The sequence below is a fragment of the Sander vitreus genome, chromosome 22 (genome assembly GCF_031162955.1).
Source record: "Sander vitreus isolate 19-12246 chromosome 22, sanVit1, whole genome shotgun sequence".
Classification (NCBI taxonomy): Eukaryota; Metazoa; Chordata; class Actinopteri; order Perciformes; family Percidae; genus Sander; species Sander vitreus.
In genome coordinates, this window is record NC_135876.1 from 1,522,933 (window position 1) to 1,536,406 (window position 13,474).

General features: G+C 40.1%; 1 protein-coding gene across 1 annotated transcript in view; it reads left to right on the forward strand.

Moving 5' to 3' along the window:
* The window catches only part of sspo (SCO-spondin), a 101,063-nt gene that overhangs the window by 71,905 nt on the left and 15,684 nt on the right, over window positions 1-13,474 (forward strand). Inside the window, exons 97-110 of the mRNA XM_078281153.1 lie at window positions 2,046-2,222; window positions 3,916-4,071; window positions 4,177-4,301; window positions 5,168-5,307; window positions 5,656-5,702; window positions 5,791-6,033; window positions 7,436-7,597; window positions 7,909-8,025; window positions 8,154-8,292; window positions 8,532-8,728; window positions 10,637-10,807; window positions 11,124-11,251; window positions 11,379-11,533; window positions 12,874-12,920. Coding sequence (XP_078137279.1) covers window positions 2,046-2,222; window positions 3,916-4,071; window positions 4,177-4,301; window positions 5,168-5,307; window positions 5,656-5,702; window positions 5,791-6,033; window positions 7,436-7,597; window positions 7,909-8,025; window positions 8,154-8,292; window positions 8,532-8,728; window positions 10,637-10,807; window positions 11,124-11,251; window positions 11,379-11,533; window positions 12,874-12,920 — 2,004 coding nt within the window. The remainder of the gene's footprint in view (window positions 1-2,045; window positions 2,223-3,915; window positions 4,072-4,176; window positions 4,302-5,167; window positions 5,308-5,655; window positions 5,703-5,790; window positions 6,034-7,435; window positions 7,598-7,908; window positions 8,026-8,153; window positions 8,293-8,531; window positions 8,729-10,636; window positions 10,808-11,123; window positions 11,252-11,378; window positions 11,534-12,873; window positions 12,921-13,474) is intronic.

Sequence of the window (13,474 nt, forward strand, 5' to 3'; positions counted from 1 at the left end):
ATTCTTGTATTCATTCATAGCCATCTAAAGGTTCTGTTTATTACCAAAAAACAGACATGCATAATTTCCAGTTATAGTACATTGATACATACTGTATGAACTGTATCAGAGGCGATTTCTTTAAGACTGCAAGGGAAGCTTGGCTTCCCCTAAAATGTGGTCAAATATGTACTATTGTGTTAACATTTTATTGACAAAAAATTAGTTAGAATACATTAATCTCGAAGACGAGTTCATTCAGAATCAGCTGACCTGATTTCCTTCTCATACATTCCCGTAGCGTCACAGTGCATTTCCCTGTTGAACCGTGGCGTCCATTGACTTCAATGGGGCTGCCTTGAGCAGTTTTTCGAAACTAGACGGTCATTGGATAAATGCTGCGATTATGTCCCGCCCACGGACGCTCGGCGTCTCTGGGGTTCAATGGAGCAGTGGGCTGGCCTGGTCTCCGGGCTTCTGCGTGATGATTGGAGGGTCTGTCGAAAGACTGCATATCCTTTTGTTTGACAGCGATTTTGTACTACAAAAAGTCGCCGAAGCTGTTCGAGCTCACAGCTCAGTCCCATCGCGGATCTTGCAAGTGTAGTTGAAAGACAAACTGCTACGACCTATTTCTTGGTATTTGCTTGGCGAAATTGCTAGCCAATTTTCATCATATATTTCATACAAGTATACACCAGATTCCTTGTTTCAGTTTAACCTAATTCCCACATTTCCTTCTTCGAGTTTAATATTGTTTTGTTAGATCATTTGTTCATTCATTCATTCATTCATTCATTCATACAGTAGGCTAGGCTAGTGTTGTAGGGGTGAACTAGCCAGCTAGGAAACTGCACATGATGGCAGACAATGCTAATATTGTCGACCTGGTTTTGGCAAAGCCATTTGAAAGTCTTCCTTACGAGGAGAAACTTAAAGTGGTCATATTATACTCATTTTCAGGTTCATAATTGTATTTTTAGGTTGTACCAGAATAGGTTTACATGGTTTTAATTTTCAAAAAACACCATATTTTTGTTCTACTGCACATTGCTGCAGCTCCTCCTTTCACAGGCTGTCAGGTCTGTTTTAGCTACAGAGTGAGACCTGTTAACTTCTGTAACATCATCTGTTATCAGTCGCACATGCTCAGTAGCTAGGTAAGGACTACATGCTCAGTAGCTAGGTAAGGACTACATGAGCTAGCTAGCTGTTTCTCCAACTTCAGTAGTACAAGGCAGGATAGCCGGGAGACTTCTTCTAAACGAGGGCACACTTCCAACTTTGTGTGGAATACCTGCAGAACAGGGACATGTAATGAGTTCTATACAATTTATTTTGTAGATTAGGGTGAATTTGTGTGTGTTGTAGCAGTGTTTTGCCATTGAGAACGAACTAGCATGCTAGCGCTAGCATGCTAACGGTTAGCCCCCTAGCCCCCTCGTCTCAGCTAGTGACGTAGAAAGCCGTGCAGATTTTGACCAGCTCACCCAGAGACTGAAGGCAGGACACATCCAGAAACCGTTTCTCACTCAGAACAGCATGGATGTTTTTTTTTCAAAGTTTGTATGTGTGTGGAAGCACCAGAGACACAAAATAGCACCCCAAATCCCAGAAAAAGTGATTTTTTTCATAATATGGGCACAACAGCAGGGCAGATCAACACCTAAGATTGCAAAGCGTGCAATAGATAGGGCAAAGTAACAGGTCTTTTCAGCTGTCCTGGTATGACAAAGTTAGCTGGCTGACTGGACAAAGAAAATGTACTGCTGGCCATGCTTCTTGATGAAACCATCTCACAGATATTATAAATTATGATTATAATAATTATTATATTATGTTATTATTATAGAATATATTATTATTATATATTATTATAATATTATAAATAAATGGACAATTTTTATGATGTAGGCCGAAAATGAGCTTCCCCTCTTTGAAAGACCAGCAGCCGCCACTGAACTGTATATATAATCTTGGAAGGAGGATGTCAGCAAAACAGGATCATGAAGTAGGTAAATACAGTTCACATTTTGACCTGATCATATTGAATCTCTTGCCTACAGATGACCTTTGCCCCTGGTCGCCTTGGTCACCATGTTCCCAGAGCTGTGGCGCAGGTTCTGTGTCACGGCGGCGGGTGTGTGTGTGTGAGGAGGAAGGAAATGCAGCGTGTCCCGCTGAGATTGAGGCTGAGAGGAACAGAGAGGAGACCCAGCTGTGTTACAAACAGCCATGTCCAGGTACAGACAAAGCTCAACAATGCTACTCTTGGTTCTGGTCAGCTTGGTAAACTGATGCTGGTCAGAGTCTAATAGAAGGAGGCCCTCTGTGTGCTGTACAATGAAATCATTTTTCATTGTAATTTCATTCTGTGGTCCTCTTTGTGGTGGCTCTGTCTGATGATATGAATTATTTATGTGTGTTATGAGAAACCATGGTAATCAGGGTGATTTGAACAGATTCCTGTTGGTAAATTGAGTTATTGCAACAGAACAATTATATGTAGTTGCAGGGTTTAATTAGTGAAGACAACACAAGTTCATAAAGTACCTAACTTCTACGATTTATTAAGACAAACCAGAACGGCACTCTGAGAGGGCCATGTCCTAAGAAAGCCATGTCCTATTTTACAATGTCAATGCAGTGTGAATTTTTACCCTTCCACCAAGTTTAATGAAAATCTGGCTAGTAGTTTTCCGTAATACTGTTGACAGAAAAACAAACCAACAAACAAGGTTTTGGTATTACGTCTTCATCAGGTAATATTCAACATGATCAAGAAGGTTCATATTTAGACTTTAGCCCAGATGTGAATCCCAGGCTGAGCCCATCACTTGCATCAATATATACACATCAAATGATTTACACAGGAAACAGAGATATTAATTCCACATCTATCATTGGGGGGCAATCAAATGCTTAACCCCCTGAAAGAAAGAACCTAGTAAATATAACTAATATGGTAGGCTATGTCTTACTAAGATCTGAAAACATATGGTACTATAGTCATAAACCTGTTCAGACTAAGAGAGGATCCAAGTCCAAGTTAACCATAAATTACAAGACATAAACAAACAGCGGTACACATGAGTAACTAAACTCACTAGATGATAATGTGAATAATTAGATGTGTACATGATATGTTGACATAAGTAATGAGTTGGACCTGGTTTGATCCACACACCTAGGTTGAGTCAGGTGAAGTCTATATATCGACCCTCTTGGTCACATGTTGAATATTATCACTGAAGACGGAATATTGAAAGGTCATTATTGTACTTAATGAACAATCTTTAGTGTGTGTGCACCTCTTTCTCCTAAGGCTACACAATGAGACATTCATAAAAAAGAGCAGTGTGTGTTGCAGACAGTTAATATTATATTTAAATGTCAGGAAGTGAGATTTATTTTAAGGCTGGACAATATGTACCAAAAACTTGAATCTCATTCATATATTTACATCAATAACAAATGTTTTTAAATACATTAGTCCACAATCTTTCCTTGTGTGTGCTGACTGAAAGATTGGTTTGTGGATGAATGTCATAGAATGCTGTAACTGTTCTGAATTTATATGAGCTAGAGATTATATGTATTTTCATGACTACATTTATTTTGATTTGCTACTCAATAATTCAATAGATAGATTAATAGATAGATATATTTTCCAGCCCTGTTCTTAGCTGTATTTGACAATTGATTAATGCAATTTAACTATACTTTAGTAGTTGATGCCAGTAAGAAGATCTTTATATTGATTGTAAAAGAGGATAATCCTAATGTTTGGTTAATAAATAGATCCATTATACACTGATTAACTTAGCAGTAGACTCACTAGGACCAACTCTGAGTCACATGAGTCCAACTTCAAGTGCTGCTTCACAGATTCTCAGTGATTTAGTGACAGATTGGTTGACTTGTCTTCTTCTGCAGGCTGTCCCATGTCGCAGTGGAGTGTTTGGTCCCAGTGCTCGTGTGTATCTCAGAGGCAGCAGCGCTACCGTGTAGCTCTCTCCCCAGCCACCAGGGGACAGCAGTGCACTCCTATTGAAACAGAGAGCAGGACATGCAGTCTCAGTCAATGTGATGGTGAGTTACAACCATGTTGGTGTGTATGTTTGTTTCTGTGTGTTTCATTTTGTACATATTGATAGTGTTCATAACCTACTTCATGTTTTTTCTTCATGTTTTTAGATTGTGAAGCCCCATTTGTGTACTCAGCATGTGGTGCGCCCTGTGAGAAGCAGTGTGCACTTCAGGGCCAAGGAGATCTGTGTTTAGGCGTCAGGGAGTGTACGCCTGGCTGCTACTGCCCACAGGTCAATATTTAATTTGCCCCAGTCTATTTTATACAATATGTATAGGATATACATAATGTGCAAATCACTCCTTTACTCACAATAAAGCAAACCTGAATTGGATCATTAGAATAATGTCAAAATGTGAAAAATGGTCCTCAATGTCCTCAGAGATTGTGGTTTCTGAAAATGAACATGGCAGGTGGGACTAATGTTGATACTGTGAAGGTAAAGGCACCTTCTTGATTGCTGGTCATTGAGGACAAATGTGAATCAGACAGTTTTAGGCAACTTATCAAATTTGTTTTGCTATGTCCTGTTTTTTGACATGTTTCACACGTCCCAGTGGTAAACGTCCCTCGCAGTTAACCTGCTACATTTAGATAATAATTCTACATCTGAATACTTGATGTAGAAGAGAGTAATCAAAATATATTCTGTCCGGTCAAAGCATTCTCCTCCTTCTCCTCAATACAAACTCTGTATTTACAATGTAGAGCAAGTGACAAACCTTTTGGACATAATTCTGACAACATCACAATTTGCATGTAAAAATAGTTGCATTTTGCTAGACTGTGTGTCTGTATGAGATCTGAGCAAAAATATACTGGCATAAATTTAGGAAGTCAATTTGGCTGTGCTACATATTGTTGTTGTTAATGTTGTGATGACAACTTTTGTAGTGTTTTTTGGCCATTTTTGGGAACTTCCAGTTTTGATTGATTGCCAAAATCCTCTCTGATAGCAGCATTCAGTAGAACTGAAAACAGCTGTCTTCTTGGGCCTATTGCTTCAAAGTCTTCACTACATATATTATATGAGTCTGAACAGATATGGATGTAAACAGCAACTTGACTGGTTTGTGAATTGTGTGTTTTCCTTTCTAGGGCATGCTGCAGCACAACGGTAGCTGTGTTCCTTCAGAGGAATGTGGCTGCGTCCACCTGCAGCACCACGCTTCAGGACAACCACCCACACCTGTCACTGTCCCTCAGGGCGCCACGGTCACCATAGGCTGCAGTACCTGGTTAGACACTGGCTGTTAAAAACCCATGGAGCTATGGCAGAGGGCCTTATGTTTTCTGTATCAGTCTGTCTGTTACACCAAATTAGTTTTTAACTCTTACAATACAGAACGTTTGAGAAACACTTATATACTAAATAACTGTGGTTTGTTTTGTACATAAAATTGGATAAATGCAGTATTAGGTATTAGCTACCATGGTCTTTCTGCCTCTGCTGCATCTCTTCATTCTCTGCAATTTCTCTTTTCATCCACTTGTTGTTTTCTCTCTGTTTGTCTGGGATATACTGTCTATGACTCAGTTTGACATATTGTGATTATAATCTGTTTGTTGGCTGTTCTGTCCTCCAGCCTTTGCCATGGTGGAACTTTTCAGTGTGACATTAGAGAGTGTGAAGGTAAGAACGCAGGACAGTGAGAGTCATTTATAGGGGTCCTGGTGGAATAGTTCCATAATCCTGTCACCCTGCTTTTTCTTTCTTTTAGTCATCATCAGCGAGTGGTCGGAGTGGACTCCCTGTTCTCCATGTGTGCCCTTTTCCTTCCTCCAGAACAGCACCTCCCAAGCAGGAGTTTTCAGTGACAATAACATGGTCTCAATCCAGAGGCGTTTCCGAGCCTGTTTGGACCTGGATTCTGGTCTTCCGGTCTCTAGAGAGGAGGAGGAGAGCCAATGTCCAGAACCAATGGCAGAGGAGAGGCTCTGTCCAGATGCTAACATCTGCAGAGGTAATGGCGTTCGTCCAAGAGAGAGAGAGATTTATTTGTACAACAACGAAATCCAAAGTGTTTACATAAGACATAAAAAGGTGTTAGGACAAGTTGTATGAGATACATGAGCCAATATAAAAAGACACATCTAAAATGGATTTTTAAAGAATAAAATAAAAGATAAATATAAGCTCAAATTAGATAAAACGAAAAGAAAAGAAATACATTACAGTACAATTACACTCCAGTGAGAAATATAAATAAATCATTTAGAATTGAATGATATATATTATAAGTAGTGTCATGTGAGAGTTTGTTCCAGGTATTACGTGCTTACAAACTCAAACTTCTCTATGTTTAGTTATGGCCCTGGGGATAGTAAGCAGACCTGTCCCAGAAGACCACAGAGGTCTTAATTGTAGTTTCAGATCAGATGTATTTTAGCCCTAAACCATTCAGTTAAGGATTATTATTATTATTATTATTTGACACACTGGATGCCAGTGCCAAGACCTAAGAACTGGACTGATGTATTCCACTTTCTTAGTCTTAGGAAGAGCTTTAGCAGAAGTGTTCTGATTGAGATCCAGCTTCTGGATTGACTTCTTGGAGAGACTTGTAAAGGCACAATTACAGTAGTTGAGCCTATTCTAAATCCCGCTGAGACATAAGTGCTTAAATGTTTGATATATTCTTACAGTCACTTGATGACTTGGTAATATTGTTATGTAAAGATGTGTGTCCTTTACATAATTATGTTAGGATGTATTGTTTTCCACAATCTGAGCTAGTGGGAGATAGTTTTAGAGGTTGCACAGAAGAGGCCTGGGAATGGAGCCTTGGGGACCTCATTTTTATGCGCTCAGATGGAAGTGGAGGTGGAATTACAGATTGAAACAAAGTAGTCTCTATCCTGCAAGTAAGGTTAATACCAGATTAGGAAAAATGTCAGAAAGTCACACCCTGTATACACATTTTTAATCTGGAATATCTGGAAAAACTTTAAAGTGTGGTACCAGGATTTCATTGCTATTCCTGTAAATATTAATTGTGTGTCAATTTACTGCTGCCAGTTGAGAATAATAGTTACCATCAGTAGATAGTTTAAGAAATGTTTGTACTTCTTCATAGTTAGTCCAGATATAGTATACAATACCTCTACTGCTCAGTTAGGATAAACAGGTGTTACTTTACTATGAATAAATAGAAGAAACTCTTATCTCTAAGATATAAATCAGACATTCCCCCAGCTCAAGGATGATTGTACAGGAGTCCATAAACAGTAAATACGCTTTTGTTATCGTGGCTGGTGATTACAACAATTACAGCTATTACAGCAGTCATCATGACAATTACAGTCATTTTAATTAGGATGAGAACAGACTTGATGGTGGTTATGATAATCATTCTACCCTTCCAGATCTGTGTCAGTGGAGTGTGTGGAGCGCTTGGACAGCCTGTGCAGAGCCTTGCAGCGGTGGCGTCAGGCAGCGCTACAGACAGCCCCTGGCCTCTCTTCCAGGACCCCACTGTAAAAGCCAACAGACACAGACCCAGAGCTGCAACACAGGACTGTGCCCAGGTACAACTGCTCCTTTTTAAAACTCACTAGACTTAGATATTGACATGCCATCACAAACACAAAGGAGGTTAACAGAAAGGTAAGTAGAAAGGTCAATCAGCAAACTGTGGGTCAAAAAGTTATGTTATGGGTTTATAATATTAATAATAATAATAATAATAATAATTCATTTTATTCATGGCCGCCTTTCTCGACACTCAAGGACACCATTAGATATTTACATACCATCACTTTCTGTGACACATGCAGTGAGCTTTACTTATCTCTTTATTTATGAAAAGTGTGAAAGATTGATTTTCCTTGTTTCCTAGGTGAGCGCTGTGAGGATAGGGGGCGGACCTACCAAGAGAGCTGTGCCAATCAATGTCCTCGTAGCTGCACTGACTTATGGGAGCATGTGCAGTGTCTCCAAGAAGCCTGTCACCCAGGTGATCTTTGACTTTTAACTTGAACAGTACCTTAGAAGACTGTTTGATTACTGGATCGGCCACCAACATATCTGTTTCTCTATTTTTTAATCTCTTTCATTGTGCTACTTTATTCTTTAATTTCTCAGGCTGTCGGTGTCCAGAGGGACAGTTGTTGCAGGACGGCCACTGTGTGTCAGTTACAGAGTGTCGCTGTGGTATCCCATCAGGCAACGGGACACTGGAGTTCATGCCTAAAGAGGAGTTTTCCATGGACTGTAACACCTGGTGAGAACAGATTTGTGTGAATTTTATTATTTGATGTGAAATGTCAAGATTACAATTTTGAGTTTGTAGAATAGTGCATCCAAATTGAACTGTAATATTAGTAGAGGATGTCTAACATTAAGAGCAGACTTTACAGCCTGTTCAGGTCTGTAATACTTGATTCTAGGGATCAGATAGCTTACTTTGCCAGCATGAGATCAGCTGTTATCTCACCTCTCGAAACACCCCTTCATCTGCAGTGTGTGTGAGAACGGCACACTGGTGTGCACCAAGCTTCAGTGTCCGGTGTATGAGCCATGGAACCCATGGAGCTCCTGCTCAGCTTCCTGTGGGCGTGGCCAGATGACAAGAATACGTCTTTGCCAGGATACAGAGGGCGGTCCTTCCTGTGATGACACCATGCAGACAGAGAACTGTGATCTGCCATCATGTCCAGGTTTGACTTGGAACAAGTACTAACATGCATATTTGACAATATCCCAACATTTCTACATCATCCTAGTTCAACCTAGTGTTAAAAGGGCACATTTAACTTACAGGACTGAAAGTTTTGTCCAACTGTGTCCATTGGTGGAATGTAACTAAGTACATTTACTCAAGTACTGTACTGAAGTACAAATTTGACACCCTTCTACTTTACTTGAGTCTTTTCTTTTCATTCCACTTTTACTTTTACATTTTAGAGAGAAATATTGTACTTTTGACTTTTGTAATTTTTTCTGCATTGAGTAGTTTTACTTTTAATACTTAAAGTGCTCATATTATGCTTTTTGGCTTTTTCCCTTTCCTTTATTGTGTTGAAACTCGCCTCGCTAGCCTCATGGTGCATTCAAAGTTATTGTAAAATACCCCTTTTCCATCTAGTGGTTGTTTTTGTCATTTACCAGCAATTTACTGGTGAAATAAGTTATTGTTATAAGTTATTGTTATTACATTTTTAATAAATTATTTAATTTTTACCATATGGCCTTAGCAATAAACAAGCCGTGTCGCTGACTGTCGTTTTGTGCTCCTTTTTTCTTTTTTAAATATATACATATTTTAAAAAATATTTTTAAAAGTATCGGTTCAGGCACCGTTTAAGCACCGGCACCGTTTTTTAAAAGTATCATTTTAGCACCAGTATCGGAAAAGAAAAAAACGATACCCAACCGTAGTTGTGTTATATATCTTTTTTGTGCATGTTATAGGTTTACAAAGTGAAAAAGCCCAAAGTCCCCCCCAAAGGGACTTACCATCTCCAACAGAAAACACTGTTCACAAACTGCTCCAAACAGCTCTACTGTAGTCCAGCCTTTACTTCAGAGACAAACGTGGTCACTTTGGAACACACGTTATAATGCTCGCCTAGCTGCTAGCATGGCACGCCCTCATACTCTGCTTCTGACTGGCTAGTAGTCCTTACCTAGCTACTGTCAGGACACGCCCTCATACTCTGCTTCTGACTGGCTAGTAGTCCTTACCTAGGTACTGTCAGGGTACGCCCTCATACTCTGCTTCTGACTGGCTAGTAGTCCTTACCTAGGTACTGTCAGGGCACGCCCTCATACTCTGCTTCTGACTGGCTAGTAGTCCTTACCTAGGTACTGTCAGGGCACGCCCTCATACTCTGCTTCTGACTGGCTAGTAGTCTTACCTAGGTACTGTCAGGGCACGCCCTCATACTCTGCTTCTGACTGGCTAGTAGTCCTTACCTAGGTACTGTCAGGGCACGCCCTCATACTCTGCTTCTGACTGGCTAGTAGTCCTTACCTAGGTACTGTCAGGCACGCCCTCATACTCTGCTTCTGACTGGCTAGTAGTCCTTACCTAGGTACTGTCAGGGCACGCCCTCATACTCTGCTTCTGACTGGCTAGTAGTCCTTACCTAGGTACTGTCAGGACACGCCTTCATACTCTGCTTCTGACTGGCTAGTAGTCCTTACCTAGGTACTGTCAGGACACGCCCTCATACTCTGCTTCTGACTGGCAGGTAGTCCTAACCTAGCTACTGAGCATGTGCGACTCCCAACAAAGATGTTACAGCAGTGAGAGGTCTCACTCTGTAGCTAAAACAGAGAGCTCAACACACAGGGTGAAAAGAGGATGTGCAGTACAACAAAAATATGGCGTTTTCTGAAAATTAAACCACGTAAACCTATCCTGGTACAACCTCTAAATACAATTATGAACCTGAAAATGAACATAATATGAGCACTTTAAAGTACATTTTCCTGATGATATTAACATACTTTTACTTAAGTAATACTTTCAATGCAGGATTTTTACAGTGTGTTATTAGTATTTTTATTTAAGTAAAGTATCTGAATTCCACCACTGTCTGTGTCCTCCCTTTCTTCTCCAGTGGGATGTTTGTTGAATGAGTGGTCACCCTGGAGTGAGTGCAGCGCCACGTGTGGCGGCGGGTTGTCAATGCGGAACAAGACGGTCCTTAGAGAGCCAGAGCCTGGTGGGATGCCCTGTGTTGGACCACTGGAACAGCACACCGTCTGTAACACCAAAAGCTGCCTGCCTGGTAACAAAAACACACACATCATTGAAATTGTAAATTGAGCACATTTATGTACTTTATTTCTACCAAGCAATATAACTCCTGTGGTTGCCATGCAACTCATAAGAAGCTTAATGAGTGATATTTTCAGTTAGTTTATTTATAGTGTTATGCAGTCAAAGGTGTGACCTCAAATGTGTCTGAGACAATCTGTTCTGAAGACATATATTGTAAAGTGTGCATAGAGAAAAAACACACACATATGTTTGTGTATTAAAATATATATGAGACATGATGCAATTCATCGTTTGTTAATCATGTGTAATCATGTGTGTTGCAGGGTGTCCTACTGGGCAGGTGTTTAGTAACTGTTCAGGTTCCTGTCCATATACCTGTGAGGACCTTTGGCCACACACTCAGTGTTTACCTGGAGCCTGCACCCCTGGGTGCCACTGCCCTCCTGAACAGGTCTGAACACGCATGTGTGTGTGGGGATGTAGGGGTGTGTGTTTGCGTGTAGTTGGATTGCTGTGATAGAATTTTATTTTACCCCCGATACGATCTGATTTTTCTAGTCTGACTGTTTCCCTCATAGGTGTTGCATGAAGGCTCCTGTGTCCCCCACACTGACTGTCCCTGTTCACCGCTGTCCCTGCCGACTGGGGACCAGCGCTGGAATGTCAGTACTGAGCAGATCACAGAAGCTCTGCTGCCACCTGGAACGGTCATTCAGCACCTCTGCAACACATGGTAATTCACACGGTTTCATCCATTCATTCACTGATTTAACTATTTATTTCAGCCAGCTGTGTTGTGAGCAGCCAGACTGTCCTGTAGGATTTTGGCCTGGTCATATACTCACATATTCATGAAATTAATTCTTAGTTATGTCTCTTCATATTTGAGTGATTTGAGTCTGGTTCTTTTATTTTTAATCTCTTGGTACAGTATATGACCATAATGTTTATTTATTATTATTAGTTCCAAGATAGGAATTGTTATATAATATGATTGAAAGATGCAACTGGCATGCATCGCTCATACGATCACTTTGCAATCATTTTGATACTTTCATCAATATATTCAGTCTGTAATTCGTTCAGTCAGTGATAGACATTTAAAGCCCATGTGAAACATCTCTACGTCACTAAAAAACATCATCATCATAGTAATCATTGTTAAGATTGTGACAGGCAGGCACCACAGTGTTCACTATGCCCTGTTGACTGACTGACAGGCTAGGGTTGTAGGGCAAGGCAAGGCAACTTTATTTCTACAGTACATTTTAGCAACAAGGCAATTCAAAAAGCGTTACATAAAACATTAAAGAGCAGTTTAAAAAGAGATAGAAAATAAAAACAGCTTAAAATAATAATAATTAATAATAATAACATGCAAATACAAGAATAAAAGATATGGTGCCGTGTAAGAAATTAATAATTATTAGATTGTTTTTAGGGACGGGTTTGGGAGGGAGTTTTATTTTGTGTGGCGTTTAAAATGTTCTTAATAAATAACAAAATGTTCTAAGTAAATAGGATAAATAGGTTTGGAATTATTTTTACAACTGAAATCATTTGTCTGTTATTACAGAGGGAAAGTACCGAAAAAAGAGAACCGGATTCCAGGTACCGGTATCAGTACCGGGAAAAAAAAGTGAACGCTGCCCAACCCTAGTACAAGCAGTACCACTGTCAAGTTGACCACGGTCTAATTTATTCATCATAAATGTACCAAGATATCCCAAATAACTTGACAAAGATATTTTGATATAAAAAAATGCTACTCAAATCATCTCAGAGTCAATTTCTGAAAGTGTTACGGAGCATTGGCAGAGTTGAGTTTCACTGTCTCTGTCAAACTGTACAGTCAACAACAATCTGGTTTGATACAATGATATCTGCTGTAATAGATAGTCTGACATGCAGCAGACATGCCGTAAGTCATCTCATCTCCCTCACAGTGTGATGATACTCATTTGATATATTCTGATGGGCTCAGCTGTGTGATATGATGCTTGCTTTGGTATCTCCGTGTTCAATGAGGTTTCCCCTCATATTATTTCACTCACCTGATTCTTCTTTCTCCAGTGTGTGCCAAAAAGGAGTGTTCAACTGTACCTCCAAGTTCTGTGATGGTGAGTGATTCTCCGTCACAGCTGTTCTTACTGAATGCATTTCTTGCACTTTATAGGCCCCTCGGTTCTAGCATTGAAAGCATCAGCAACAATAATCAGTGGTTGAACTGTCAGGACCATGATAGATATGTCAACCTATCTGTAGCTAGTAGCAGCTGCTGCAACAGTTGGCTCAAATAACTGAGTGACAGTCACATTAATCACAGCCTACAAAGGCCATTACTGGGGTTTTGTTTCGTAAACAGGTGATACCATCTTAAACTAGCGGGGGGAGAAAGAGTTAAAAAGATGATGGGGAGCAGAGTGTCGAAAAGTGCAGCCCCTCATATCTTCATAAGAGATTAGGTTTATATCTCTCATGATTTGACCAGCAGGGCCTGTTATCCTCGTCCTGTCTTCTCTCTACTGGATTTGGTTATAGTGAAATCCCCCTTTTCTCAGAGAGCAGTGTTTAACAGCAGAGTTTAAAGGGCAATTCAGGTATTTGTCAACCTGGGAGTTATATAACAGTTGATCATGATGAACATTTTACATAACACCTCCATAGTGAATAT